Source organism: Marmota marmota, unplaced genomic scaffold (genome assembly GCF_001458135.2).
Source record: "Marmota marmota marmota unplaced genomic scaffold, marMar, whole genome shotgun sequence".
Taxonomy (NCBI): Eukaryota; Metazoa; Chordata; class Mammalia; order Rodentia; family Sciuridae; genus Marmota; species Marmota marmota.
Window position 1 is genome coordinate 8,375,003 of NW_025999891.1, and position 15,599 is coordinate 8,390,601.

The following is a 15,599-nucleotide window of genomic DNA, read 5'->3' on the forward strand; positions in this document are numbered from 1 at the left end:
GCATGCTGGCCCCCCCCCCCCATATATTACACCATCCTGTGTAATTCATTCTGTGATTCATTCTGAATGACAAAGCTCTCTCTCCACGCCCCTTCCTTTATACTCCATGTCTGCTTCCTATAAAAGGCAGAAACAGAGCCATCCAAAGAGCAGAGAGCTGAGAACAACTCAGAAACTTCCAACTCCCAGGCTGAAGCTCTCTCTCTCATCCTCACCATGAAGGTCTCTGCAGCTCTTCTGTGCCTGATGCTCACAGTAGCCGCCTTCTGCATTCCCACGCTTGCTCAGCCAGGTAAGACCCTGCCCCCTCCACCCTGAAACACATCACCCCATCTCTGGGACATCATGCCCAGTACATCCCAGAGGGTACCCATTGTCTCACCTTAGCAGCTGCTTTTCTAAGATCAGGCAACTCAGAGAAGGCCGGGAGTGAGCCCAATCACACAGCTGCTGCTGAGCAGAGCCTGAGCTAGATTCCCAGCTCTGGACCAACTCCAGCTCCTTCCAGGACTCGAGCTCTGGAAACATGCCCAGAGCTACTGCCCAGAGTTACTGCCCAGGGGCTGTCAGTAATCCTGGGTGATCCAAAGAGAGGGGCCTCCTGGTGGTGGCCTGCAGGGTATTTCCAGATACAGGGGAGGCAGGAAGGAGACCCAGAACCTGGTCTGTGCATCCCCCAGCCCAGCTTCCAGAGACAGAGGCCCTGCAGAGATGGCTGGTATCCCCGAAGCTCACCTGCAGGCACAGATTTCTCAGAGCCTAAGTTATGAGTCCCCTTACTACAGGGGATTGGCTTATTATCTCAGCTCCTCCCAGCAACAACCATAGTGTTCGTCAGTTTCTCTTGTCCCTGTCAGTTGGTGAGGACCTGTTCCCGTTTCATAGCCCATGACATGGAGAGCGTTTACAGGATACCTCAGACACATCCGACTTGGGATGGGCAGTTTCTATTCTCAACTTTTCCCTTCCCACTGACTCCTTCCTACCATCCCTTGCATCACTTCCAGAATGACCCAGCACTCACTGTCCTGAGCCTTTTCCTGTTGCATTGCAGATGGGATCAACATCTCCACCTGCTGCTATGAAACCCGGAAAAAGAAGATCTCCTTGCAGAAACTGAAGAGTTACACCAGGATCACCAGCAGCAACTGTCCCAGGGAAGCTGTGATGTGAGTGGCCTCTGATCAACCACCTTCAACCCTGAGCCCTAAGTCCTTCCCTGGGGCGGCGGGGAGAAGCGTTATCCAACTGAGTTGGAGCCAAACACTCAGATGCTTAGAGCATCTCCCACAGAATCTCAGAACTTTCCCAGTGGAAAAGGGGAGTCCCACCAAGGAAAGTGACTTCCACTACCTGCTCCCTTTCCAGGCTTCAGTTCAGAGCTTGGTCCCTTTATCCAGACAAGGGGGTTTCTTCTGGGTCCACAAAAGCAGCTGCTGCCACCTCTCCCCACTGCAGGCCCTTCCTCTGCCTTCCACCTCCTCCATCCCAGGGCAATCCCCTCCACCTGGAGCTCAGGGACCAGGAAGGTTAGGTATCCAGTGGGTTCCTCAGGGTGACCCATCTGATGGAGCCCTTTCTCCCCCACAGCTTCAAGACCAAACTGAACAAGGAGATCTGTGCTGACTCCAATCAGCAGTGGGTCAAGGACGCCATCAAACACCTGGGCAAGAAAACCCAAGACCCTTGAACGGCTTATGCCTGAACAGAAACCAGGCTGGGACTGGAGGAGCAACTCATCTGCATCCTCTGCCCTTTTTTTTGTTTTTGTTTTTGTTTTGAGAATTGCTCTGAGATTAATTTATTCCAGTTCTAAGGAAGGGCTGCGAGTTGTGGTGTAATGAGGTGGATCATAATTTTTTTTCCTAAGTCGTGTTTTCAAAGTTATTAATATTTTAATTTAATCTGTCATGGATGTTGGTGTGTTTTGAATGTAAACCTGCCTTGCTGCAAGTATCATGAAGGACCTCGCAAGAATCAATGCAAAGATTTTTTTTTAAATTTTTGTGATAATGAAATCGTAACGTTATTACAAAAATGGAATATTTATGTGGGTATCACTTTCGCATTTTCACATAAAATATATTTTTGTATAAAACCTGACTTTGACGGCTTATTAAGGAATAAAGTTAAGCTGGAGAGACTGATGGGGTGGCAAAGAGGAGGGTATGGTTGCCAAGGGTGGGGCTTGGGCTGTGAAAGAAAAAAGAATAGGTAGCCTCAGGGCTTTCCCCTGGGGACATGTCATCCACAAGATGACTGGTACAAGAGAGTCGGGCAGGCTGGGGCCAGGCTAAGACAACTCCACAGCTCCATCTGACACCCTTCAGCTTTAGCTGTTGGCTTAGACGCCTTTCTTCCTTTCTCAAATTGTTGCTTTTCTCTCCATCACAAAAGTATCTCCCCTCATTTATTGCATCAGACTCCTGGCAGGCTGGTTGTCCACTTGTATTCAATCACCCAATCCAGACTATCACAAACATCACTTGCACTGAGAAATCCCTTCTGCATCTGGAGCCAGGTATCTTAAAAAAAAAAAAGTTTCCATCTCTGCAGATTAGGGAGAAGCAGGAGGGAGGTGACCCTGCACCCCAACAGATAGCACTGACAAATCCTTGACAGCTTGCAACAGAGGTTCTTGGAGACAGGGTTTTCAGGAACAGAGGGATTCCATGATTAGACGGGTTGCACCACTAATGTGCCTAGTAAACTTGGGAAAGTTACTTACCTGACTGGGCCCATAGAGATTGCAGTAGATGGATGGCTCTCTTATGGACCTCAACATCACTTAGACACTTGGAAAAATACAAATGTGCAGCACCATCACCAAAGATTCTGATACGGAGTGCTGGGTGAGGAAGGTGCTGCTTTTTATTAAGATCTTTGTCATGTCTGGGGGCCACTCTGAAGTTGCCTTATTTTCTCTCTATTGGATTAATGTACTCTCTGGACTTGCCCACTGACTTAGACAAAGAAGTGTGCCTTTTTGTTACGATTTGGATACGAGATTTCCCCCAAATCTCATATGTAAAACAATGCAAGAAAGTTTTAAAGGAAATATGATTGGGTTATGAGAGCTTTAACCTAATCACTGCATTACTCCACTGACATAGATTAACTGGGTGGTAACTCTAGATAGGTAGGGTGAATCCGGAGGAGGTGGTGCATGGGGGTTTGTGTCTTTAATGTACATATTTTGTCCCTGGAAAGTGCAGCTCTCTCTCTCTCTGCTTCCCAATTCCTGAGCTGCTCTCCTCCTTCACACCATCTGCCCTGATGTTCTGCCTCACTCAGACACAGAGAGCAATGGAGTTGGCTTTCTATGGACTGAGACCTCTGAAACCTGTAAGTGCCATACAAACTTTTCCTCCTATAAAATCATTCTTGACAGGTCTTTTGGTCACCGCTGCAAAAATTCCCATTAAATCATTTTTCCCTGCCTTTTGCTTGACCTTTCCCACCTGCTAGACGAGGTGGTTAGGCACGCACCAGTCCTAAGGTAATAGTGAATGTAAATGCCCGACATCCATGGGCTCTCACACGTTCTCCAACATGATGAAATACTTGGGAATTAATCTAATGATGGATGTGAAGCACCTCACAATGAGAATTTGAGAACACTGAAGAAGATGAAGACAACCTTAGAAGATGGAAAGACCTCCCATGTTCTTGGACAGGCAGAATGAATATTATCAACATGGCCACACTACCAAAAGCGTTATATAGATTTAATGCAAAACCCACCAAAATACCAACAGCATTTTTCACAGAACTAGACAAAGCAGTTCTAAAATTCATTTGGAAAAATAAGAGACCCAGAGCAGTGAAAGCAATACTGAGCAAAAAGAGTCTTTTTTTTTTTTTAAGAAAGAGACTTTTTATTAGCATCGTTACAGGCAGTGTGTCGTGTGTGAGCTGACCCTCGGTGTGCAACCCACCGTCTTGCTGGAGACATCACAATACCTGATCTGAAATTACTGCAGAGATACAGTAACAAAAACAGCAGGGAACTAGCACTAAAACAGGCTTAGAGACCAACAGAATAGAATAGGAGACACAGAGACAAACCCACATGTATACAGTTATCTGATACTAGACAAAGTTGCCAAAAACATACATTGGAGAAAAGGTATCCTCTTCAACAACTGGTGCTAGGAAAACTGGAAATCCATAGGTAGCAGAATGAAATTTAACCCTTCTCTCACACCCTGCATAAAACTCAAATCAAAGTAGATCAAAGAACTATGCATTAGACCAGAAACCCTGCACCTGCTGTAAGAAAACGTAGGCCCAATGCTCCAACATGTTGACACAGGAACCAACTTTCTTAACCAGACTTCTAAAGTGCCAGAATTGAACCCCAAAGCAGCAAGTGGGATAGAATCAAATTTAAAAGCTCCTGCACAGCAAATTAAGAGTGTGAAAACAGAGCCTACAGAATGGGAGATGATCTCTGCCACCTGCCCCTTAGAAAGTGCATTAATATGCAGAATATAAAAAGAACTAAAAAATATTAACATCAAAAAAGGCCAAATAACCCCAATTAATAAATGGGCAAAGGAATTAAACAGACCCTTCTCAAAAGAGGAACTACAAATGGCCAAAAAATGCATTAAAAAAATTCAATGTCTCTAGCAATTAGGGGGAAAAAAACTACATTGGAATGTCATTTCACTCTGGTCAGAATGGCAATTATCAAGAATATAAATAATTGGGGCTGGGGTTGTGGCTCAGTGGAAGAGCCCAGCGCCTAGCATGTTTCGGGTGCTGGGGTCCATCCTCAGCACCAAATAAAAATAAAATAAAGGTTTTGTGTCCAACTACAACTAAAAAAAACCCAAAATTTTAATAAAAAAGAATATAAATAATAATATGTATTGGCAAGAATGTGGAATAGAAGGTACACTCATACGTTGTTGGTGGGACTGAAAATTAGTGCAACCACTCTGAAAAGCAGTATGGAGATTCCTCAAAAAGCTAGAAATGGAATACCATATGACCCAGCTATCCCACTCCTGGTATATTTATCACAAAGATTTAAAATTAGTATACTACAGGGATATAGCCACATCAGTATTTATAGTAGCACAATTTACAACAGCCAAGCTATGTAACTAACCTAGGTGTCCGTCAACAGATGAACGGATTTTAAAAATGTGGTATATGTACACAATAGAGTATTATTCGGCCATAAAGAAGAAAAAAAAATATGGCATTTGCCAAAAATGGATGGAACTGGAGACTATTATGCTAAATGAAACAAGCCAGACCTAGAAAGTCAAAGGTTGAATGTGTTCTCTGATATGGGGAGGCTAGTTCAAAATAAGGGGTGGAGGATAAAAGGAAAGGGAAAGGGAGAATTCCATCAAAATAGAAAAAAAAGTTCCATGGAATAATGCAAGGGGATTGAGGGGGAGGGAGGAGGGATGGAACAGGGAAGAACAGCGGAATGAACCTGACCTAACTTTCCTATGCTCATATATTAATATACCACAGTGAGTCTCACCATTATGTACACCCACAAGACACTGTTAAAAACTAAGTAAATAACAGAAAAATCAGAAGAGGGAAGGGAACGGAGAAGGGAGGAGGGGAGAGAAAGGGGAAGTTCTGGGGACTGAGAGCAAACTTTATTTCATGCTTTTATAATCATGTCAAAATGAGTCCCAATGTTATGTATGACTAAAAAGAACCAATGAAAAATAAAAATTAAAATCCTGGCACAGCAGCACTCACCTGTAATCCCAGTGACTCGGGAAGCTGAGGCAGGAGGATCACAAGTTCAAAGCCAGCCTCAGCAACTTAACGAGACCTTAAGCAATGTAGCAAGATCCTGCCTCAAGATAAAAAAACATATGTGCAGTCATACATGTACCTAGGGTAATGATGTCCATCTCATTCCACCATCTTTCCTGCCCCCATGCTCCCTTCCTACCCTCCTTCCCCTTTGCCCAATCAAAGTTCCTCCATTCTTCTCATTCCTTCCCCCTCCCACCCTGTTATGGATCAGCATCCATTTATCAAAGAACATTCGGCCTTTGGGTTTTGGGGATTGGCTTTCTTCACTTAGCATTGTATTTTCCAACTCCATCCATTTGCCTACAAATGCCATAATTTTATTCTATTTTAATGCGGATTAATAGTCCATTGTGTATATATACCACAGTTTCTTTATCCCTTCATCTATTGAAAGGCATCTAGGTTGCTTCCACAGTTTAGCTATTGTGAATTGAGCTGACGCTACGCTACGTCGTGTACAACCATAGAAATGTAAAGTTGGGCTGCAATTGCATACAATGAATCAAAATGCATTCTGCTGTCATAGATACCTATTTAAGATAAATAAATCAATTTAAAAAAATTAAAAGGGTTGGGGATGTGGCTCAGTGGTTAAGCACCCCCTGGGTTCAATCCCCAGTACCAAAATAATAATAATAAAAGTAATAACAAATTAAATTTTAAGACATTAAAATTTTAAAAACTGCATTTACTTGGGAGTCCACATGACTTAATTATATACAATCAATTGGGTGAGCATCTAAATGATGTAAGACACTTCCACATCTAGTCCCTACAACAACTTACATTTCCAGCCTTCTCTCCCCCCATCACGGTAGCCTTGGGAGAAATGTTCCATGAAGTCCAGCTTCCAGGTGGAAGCAGTCCATCTCTCTGGGGACAGCCACCAGGTCTACCTTGAACCGTGATGAGAGAAAAGAACATTGGTGGTGTGAAGCCGCTGAAGATGGGAGCCTCGCTTAATCCTGAACAACAGGGGACCTGGGACCACGGTCAAGTGCTGCCATGAAAACCCTGACTAGACTTCGGACTGCAGGCCATGAGGAAGCTGACTTCTCAGGTTGAAAAGATGAAGGTTCATGTTACAAACTGTCAAAGCTGTCAGGTCCTGTCTGCTAAAACTCTAGCTGCAGAGAGGAATTTGAAAATATATATTAATAGTATGTTGGTTGTTTATGTCTGAATTTGTCAAGGCCATAGGAGAAGAGCTCAGAGGAAAAAAAAAAATCTCTTGTTCTTGAAATAGAAAAAGGGGGTGGGGAGAGAGAATAACATCTACAAATTCAAGGTCTTAACACTGTTGGAAAAGCAATCTGTGTCTTGGTTCCAAACATTAAGAGGAAGATATTCAAGAATTTTTTGAAATTCAGCAATACAAGTCCAGAAAAAAAACTGATGTTTCAAGCCTAACAGCCTCATTCAGGAGAGAGAGAGAGAGAGAGAGAGAGAGAGAGAGAGAGAGAGAGAGAGAACAGAACACAGAGAAGTAATTTGAGAAGTACATCTGGTAAGAAACTTGAACTGTGACAGATGGCATAATATACACATAGAGGTGACTGGGTACAAACAGATGAGAAACCTGTTAGGTATTAAGAGAATAATCCTGAAACCACAAGTGAGCCTGGACCAAAAAAAAAAAAAAGGCATTGACAATTCAAAATGAAAATCAACTCCAAGCTCAGCGAGCAGTCCTCAGAGGCTGCAGAGCCCCCTAGAGGAGCAGGTTCTCTTCCGCACACTTCAGAGGCACCCAAGGGGAAGAATGGGAAATGAGGGGGGCCTCCACAGGGCAAGCAGGGAGTCAGGATCAAAAAGACAGAGAGCTTCCCCAGAAAGGGGAACCAAGCCTAGTGGAAGCGGGGGAGGACTTTTATAACATCTGCCTGAGGGTCACAGGATTGGTACAGAGTTCAACCCCACCCCAGGGATGGCCCTGGTTGCAAGTACTCTGGCCTTTGAAAACAAGCTGCATTCGATATAAATAACCTGTCCCTTTAGTACCCAGGTCACCGGACAAGGTGGGTCCATATCCTCATCCAAAAGCCTCCGAGAAGAAATCCCATAGACTTAGGTTGATTTAATGAGTCCATGGGAGTTTGGTCATCTCTCTTTTGAGTGGGTCAATTGTGTTCTCCATGCCTAAGAGGTGAGCCGAGGACAGACTGCGATAGAAACTGTTTGTCCTCACCAGGTGCTCATGTGCTTCCTCTTCATTCCTCGGGGGTCCCTGGCAGTCACAGCGAAGTCATGTGATGAGCTTACGTCAAGGGCATATAGGCAGAAGTGACCTGACTGCTTCCACACCTGGCTCTTTAGAATTTCCTACACAGTGACCAAGCCGCTCTTCTCTTGCCTGGGTGAACTTGGAGGCCACACATTCCAAGTGACCGCTGGAGTTTATGCACTCTGAGCCTCTGAGCCCCCCCTTGGGAGAGCGCACTTGTGACAAGCTGCTTTAGCAACATCTGGCTGTAACATGCTCATAAAACAGATGTGCTGCCTCGAGCCCACTGAGATTGTTGCTGCTGTTCCGGAGGGGTCAGCCAGCTTTCCCGTGACCTATTTCCAGCGAAATAGCTACAGCCCTGTGTGCCTCCACGCCCACCTTTGTGCAGGAGAGTGGAGTCCATAGCTGTGAAAGGATCGTGAGATGGTGTTACAGTAAGAATATTTCAAATAAACAAGCCCCAAGGCAACCCTGGGAAGCAGGCTCCGCTTTCATAAATGATTTCACAGAAGAGGAAGAGACTTAACTTCTCTGAGTTTCTGTATTCTCCTTTTAGAAATGGACTTACTTGGGTGTTTCCTGGGAGGATAAAATAAGCCAATTCTTGTGAAAACAAAGTACTACAGAGTCTTGCATGTGCTGTGTAGGTTAGTGTTCTTGGTGACAACTTGCTATTTGCTGGACACATTCATAGGAGTCTTAGACTAATGTAGAGTTATGGGGTAATTTCTTCCAAAAGGGAGGAGAAACTGCAGACATGGCCTCTGTGACCTTTGAGATAGACAGAAGTCAGATCTTACTGGGTCTGGTTTTGCCCCAAGGAAAAACAGAGGTGAGAGTCACATACAGTAAAAGTGTCACAAGACACAGTCAAAAGGCAGAGGCTCCGAAAAAAGCTCTGCCCAAACACATGAAATAGGCTTCAGGACTCCGACTCTGGTCCCCCGACCTGGGCTTTTTACTCTTTTGTGGTTGTTGTTTCGAAGAGAGTGTTGGGATAAACGTCTGTGTCTCTTCCAAGTCTGTCTTTGGCTTTATCATAGCACAGGAAATTGGGAGCATTACGAATCAAAGCCAGGAGCCCCAATTCCTGGCACCCTTTCCTGCTAATCTCCCACCATTCCCTGAAAAGCTCTCACGCCAAGATTTTGCTTTCTCCGTGGGGGACGCATATCTCAGAGTGGGTCCTGACCAAGGCCTGATATTCATCAGACACCAAATCTGACGAGTGAGAGGTAGGTTCATCTCAGGTCACTGCTGAATGAGAAGCCTCCTGGAAGGAGACAGATAAGAACAGCAGCTCAAGCGGCCCCGAGGTTAGAGACAGCCAGGCTACTAGAGGGAGCAGCTGCTGGTGAACTTGGGTGCCTTGAGAGTGACCCACCAAGTTTCTGGAATTCAGATGAAAACTTAGGGAGAATAATACAAATATAGGAAGTCACTCACTGATAGGATCTTCTCAGCTCCCAGATGAGCTATGGAATTATTCCTACGAAGGCCACATAATACTTAACCCACGTCAGCCAAGAACCTCTGAGGGTCAAGAAACTTCCAAATTTATATTAATGACACAATTTCTGATACCTCCCTCGTGTCTCCCAAATGTGCAACTCGTTCATTCCTGGAAACCATCCCTACGAGCATACGTCTTTACTTGGAGGCAACAGGAAGTTTGGAGAACATATGGAGAAAGCCATCTGCCTACACTCTCAGTCTCTTTCTAGTACCCCCGACCTTCCCCATCTGCCCCATTTCCTAATAATAAAAACTGTTAACTTCCAATTACTCGGTACCTACAGAGATTTGGTCGCTTTTCTAAGTTGTGTGTGTGTGTGTATAAACTCATTAGATTCACATGACAGCCCTCCAAGTTAGGAAAGTTTATTATCCCCATCTTAACCTGGCAGTGTGTGGATAGGTGTGGTGACCGTGGCCTCCAAGCTTGTCAGAGGCAGGGCCATCACCCAAACTCAGGCATCTTGGATTCACTGTCTCCACTAGACTATCCCATTTGGAACTGAGTAACAAAGAAGTAGGGAAGGCCAAGTGTTCTGGCCTCGACTTGATCCCTTTGTAGGGAATTGCATTCCAGTTATTCTAGACGGGTGCTTAGAAAACTTGTAAGCCACTAAGGGGACTCTCTAAATCCTGTGCCCATGACAGAAATAACCAGTGAACTGCAATACCATCCTCTATTAACTCAAGGCAAGTTCTCGGAACCCTTCTTAACACACCTATCTGTGCAACCTTTACCCATCAATCAATTGCATACTGGGGTGTGTGGGAAAAGCCAGGAAACAGCCAGGCAGGGCCTCCAACCAGTATTCAAGCTGTAATTACTGCAATTGCCTCAATAAAGACTATACCCCTCCTTGCACCCTCTCCTACTTGGTTATACACAATGTTATACACAATGCAGTATGTATAGGTTCTTGTGTTCCTTGTTTCTTTGATGTCTTCAAGCCATCAGACTTCTTGTCTGCAATGCATGCTCAGGGAGTGAGAGTAAACTAGGAGTAAACTTTTCCAATTGGGTTCCTTGAATCTTTGGGGTATGAGGGCACAGGGGCCACCTCCTCTGCTGCAAACAGACCCACTACACGATAGTATATTTGATATATAGAAGTTTGTCTTGATTTCATTTGGAAAAGGGCTTTATCAGCTAAGTGAATCATTTTAAAAGGCACCAGCAGTCAAAATCAATAGGAATGATCTTGTTCTGATGGTCCTTAACACTAAACCCCAAGGCATTAGGATTCTATAACCACTGGATTAAGTCACAGGGGCGAAGTTCTCTTGTGCTATCCTCCCTGGGTCATGCAGACCCAGCAAAGCTAAGTTCTGCTGAGCAATTGCTCATTTGCAAATGAGTGAGCACCCTGCAAAAGTTTGAGGGTCCCTTCCTGTCTTCCCGAACTCTGAAGATCATAAGGTGAACACAGGGACCAAGGGGCATTCTTAAATCCACTGCTTTTCCATGCTGTTAGTTTCTTTGCTCTCCTGCAGATGTGGAATAATATTTCATAATCACATACGCCCTTCCTTCTCAATCCTCATGAAAACAGGTGCCAAATCCCACCCACAAATTTGCTTCCTTCTATCTTGCAATTTTCTCAAGAGCCAGAGTGTGGTCAGCTGTTGAGAATCTTCCCTTCAACATGACTTGACTCTGACCCCGTGTAGGCAAGGGCTTCTCTGGAAGCTCCCACCCACTCTGCTCCCTATAAAAGCAGGCAGAACAGCCACAAGAGCAGAGAGGCTGAGACCAACCCCGACACCTCCACCTCTCACACCAAAGCCCTCACTCTTGCACCACCATGAAGGTCTCTGCAGTGCTTCTGTGCCTGATGCTCGCAGCAACCATCCTCAGCATGCAGGTGCTTGCTCAGCCAGGTAAGCCCCCTCTTTCCCTCCAGGAAAGCTATGCACCTCTAGAACCATCAGGTCAGCAAGAATCGTCAGAGACTCCCTGCAAATTCTGCATTTTAAACATGGGAAAACAGGTCTCTGAGCAGATAAGAACTCCCAGCCCCAAATCCAGTCCATGGAAGAGCCAGAACTGGCAGTCTTGCCACTGAGGCAAGTTCCCATGCTCTTTCTTTGTCGTGAGCATTGACGGATGCTGGGTGCATCCCTGACCAGCTGTCCTCACAGGATTTGGTGTGGCATGGTGGGCATTTTTGATAGTAGTAAAGGGGGATAAATCTGTTGATTCAAGCCTAGAAGTTTTGCTAGACTCCAAGACAGCTTTCAGAAACATGGGTTAGAAGGGGGTGAGGTCCCAGGGCACCCTCTCAAGGTGATTCATTTTGAATCTGCTTGGGGAGCATATCTAGATGTTTGGGCCATAACTCATCTTCCCATCCTCTGAAGAAGTATTAGTGTATTAGTTTCAATAAGCTCATGCATGCCGCAGTAACAAACAATCCTGATTATCCATGGCCTAATACAATTAATTCACTCAAAAAGGGTCAATTTCTCATTTATAACCAAATGTCGGTAATGCATGGGCTCAGGATTCTAACTACATCCTCAGGACCCTAAACCAGTTAAGGTGATGAAGAAGAAAAGCTCTTAAGGAGCTTCAGTGGCAATACATGTCTGCTTAGAAATGACACAGGTCCCTCCATCTTCTCCCTTATTGGTCAAAACTAGTAATGGCTCCAACCCCAAAAGAGTGGTCAAGAAGTGTCAGTCTCTCCTGAGTCCAGAAAGCAGAGAACTGAGAATATTTGCAGGACATTCTTGTGACCATCACAAAGCCAGGTGGCTTCTCATCAGGAAAGAGTGGGAACTTAGCACCTTGATCAAGTTTTTCTGTATTCTTGGCAGAGGTGATAGGTTCCCACCATATGGAGGGATCTGTGTCAAGGTAGAGGCAGAACCTTTCACGGTGAATGAAGGAGCCTCCACCTCTTCCACGTCCTCACTTTCTCCTAACTTCTTTCTGTCTCTACAAAGTCATGCTTGAAAATCCTCACTTACCATGAGTGGCTCATTCTTTCTGTTTTTCTTTCCCTCTTCTCAAATTCAGCTTCTGTCCCCACTACCTGCTGCTTTGCCGTGGCAAACAAGAAGTTCTCCATTCAGCGCCTGGAGAGCTACAGAAAGATCACCGGCAGCAAGTGTCCCCAGAAAGCCGTGATGTGAGTAGAATGAGCTCACCCTCCCCCAGACCAAAACTCCTGCCCAGGGCACCGAGTCAAGAAGAACTGCGTCAGAATTCCTTGGAGTCACAGGCTCAGTTTGTAATCTAATCCATGAATTTTCCCAACAGAAAACATTCACCCTCCGTTCCCTGCACGGGAGCTTGTTCAGGGTAGACTTGGTCCTTGGAGTAAGAGAAAAGATGGTTTTACGGGGCCTTCAAGGGCAGCAGCCTACCCCAGAGTCCCATCCTTCCTTTGCCCCCTTTTGTTCTTCCACAACTACCCCTTTAGCAAATAACCCAGCAACCCCATTAGCAAAAAGATCCGTAACAGATGATCCCAGAGGGTGCAGAATTCAATGGGCAGAGATTCAAGTTCAAGGAGAATCGTTCTAATTTCTTCCTCCCTTCCCATAGCTTCAAGACCAAACAGGACAAGGAGTTCTGTGCTGACCCCAAGCAGAAGTGGGTCAAGGACGCCATCAAGTACCTGGACCAAAAACTCCAAACTCTGACGCCACAGTAATCACCAATTTGGAGACTAAACCAGAGACTGAGACGAAATTCAGAGATGGAGAAATGCTGGATTCAGCTTCCCTTCCTATGATGCATTCTGAAATAATCTCATTATCATACTCAAAGGAATGGGTCTTATTATGTAATTAAAAACATATTATATTTAAGTTATTGGAATTTTTTTTAATGTATCTTCTATGAATGTTTAAGAATGAATATGTCATTTTTTAAATGTAAAGCTCTGAGCAGATCCCTCACCCTCTGTGAGCCCCAGCTAGTTCCCCTGTGAGGGTGAACAATGAGACTCCTCTCCTGCCTACCTCCCTGGAATCTTGTAAGGGTCCTGGAAAAGATGATCATTGTGAAATGCTGTGTATTTTTAGGAGGACATTGCTCTCACAAACCTAAGTTTAATTCACAATGTTCAATGAAAGTTAAATATTGTTAAAGCAATATATAAGATAAATATAAATTTCATTACGGTAAACGGTTGTGTATTTTGATATGGGAGGGAGATTCACACTGAGCTGGGGGGGGTGGTAAAGACAGCTGTGCGGTGTAAGGTCTGGTTGTGAAGCAAATGACCCTTTGGTTTGGCTGATCTTCAATGAGACTCAAGGCCCATGCTGACTCTCGGATTTCTGCCCCCAGCACCATTTCCCAGACTAAGGTTAGTTTAGTCACTTACTCTGCAGGAGCGCCCCACCCCACCCGCCGCCAAATTCTTTTCCTCACCCACTTCAAACTTGCCCCAAGTTTCTCCTGTGACCCATTACAACAATCTTCTCCCGCTCCCTGACCTGACGGCTCTGTCTTCCAACCTACACAGAGGCCACAGACATTGAGAAATCAGCAGAAGCCCAGAGGACCCTTGGCAAGAGGTTTGGGTGGAGACTTCAAAGCAGAATGGAACTCATACTAGGTCTTGGAGGAGAGACGGGAGGGGAGTGAGAAACATATCAGTGCAGGAAGAGAAAGAGATATTATCTGAGCAAATGCCTAGAAGTAGGGCTGAGCATGTTGGTCAGATTGGGTGGATGCCTAGCCAAAGTGTTAGGGCTAGAATGTGCGCCATGTTGGGAAACTTGGAAAGAAGTTCGAGGGCTATCTGTCAGAGTGGAGGGTTTGAGCTCCATTCAGATAGTTATAAGTAAGGTGAGCATAGCATTTGTATCCCCAAAATAGGATTCTCTTCAGAGTACAAGGTAGGCTTATAAACAATTATTCTTGGACAATAGATATAAATCAGAATGGTCCCAGGCAAACTGGAGCACCAAGTCACCCTCGTGATTATAGGTACTGAAAGTTTCAATTCAGTGGAGAGAGAAGGACCATGACCAGAGTCCCCCAGGAAGAGCAGGTAGTTAACATGCCTAATTGGGAGGGGAGGGAGATGTGTTAGCACAATACCACAACAGATAGGCAAGAGGCCATGGGGCATGGGCCAGGGCATGGACCAAAGCATGGGTAGACGGGGTGGGGAGAAGGTAAGGTAAGAAGATAAGGCCAAGGCAGGGTGAGATGCTCGGTGTTAGGGTGGGGGAAAGTAGGACTGGTTCAGGAAACTCCCCAAACTCCACAGAGCTGCAACTGAAGGGTAGCTTCTTAGACCTAGAAAATCCACTTCCCTCTAACACTCTTCCCTCACACCCTAACTTTACCAGCTTAAGAGCTTCTGGTCAAATGGACAGGACTGCCTCTTCCAGCATAAGCAACTCAAGGCAGTATTCAACCTGCATTTGTCAGTCACATGACCCCCTTGTGGGGACACAGACAGCAACTGGGTCCCCAAGGATTGAAAAGAGCTATGGCTGCCCAGCAGAGAAACGTCGGCATGGTTAGGTGCTGCCAATTCAGGGGGCTGAGGGTCTGGTCATGCCATATCTAGCTGGATCACTGTATTCACAGCTCCATTGGGCCCCGTTCACACCATCTCTCCTGGGACCATAGTGATCATGGCACAAGGACATATAAATGGCAGCACGAGACACTAGGAGAAGCACTGACCTGGAAGGCTGTCTAGATAGCTTTGGTTTTATCACCAGAACTGATCTCTCTCCCTGTTCTACATTGAGCCTTGGTTAACTCATCCATAGTATGAGGAAGATCATATTTTTTAGGGAGGGAACTGAGGAGACCAATCAATGGCCCTACACAATCTTCTATGCTGAGAGCTCTGGGACTTGGTCACATCATTACCTCCCCCACTGAAGCAGCAAAGGCTGGCAGATGGTTCAACAGTCATATTTCCAAGGAGGACAGGGGCTGAGGTAACTGGCTCACCTGCTGCATCTTAGACTGAGTCTTTCTGAAAGTTTCTCTATGAGAACATCAAGTAGAAGCATGGACCCCAGGAGTCACCATAGAGCTTCTAGTGATTATCACACACTGGCACCCATTCATAGCAAT

At 45.3% G+C, this 15,599-nt stretch overlaps 1 protein-coding gene across 1 annotated transcript; it reads left to right on the top strand.

Annotated features, from left to right (window-relative positions):
- Positions 1-169: 169 nt before the first annotated feature.
- On the top strand, positions 170-13,677 carry LOC107155161 (C-C motif chemokine 2-like). Its single transcript, XM_015500951.2, has 6 exons — positions 170-292; positions 1,055-1,169; positions 1,591-1,688; positions 11,291-11,419; positions 12,561-12,672; positions 13,092-13,677. Exons 1-6 carry the CDS (start codon positions 217-219, stop codon positions 13,198-13,200), a joined length of 639 nt encoding a protein of 212 aa, XP_015356437.1. The 5' UTR covers positions 170-216; the 3' UTR covers positions 13,201-13,677.
- Positions 13,678-15,599: the final 1,922 nt, after the last annotated feature.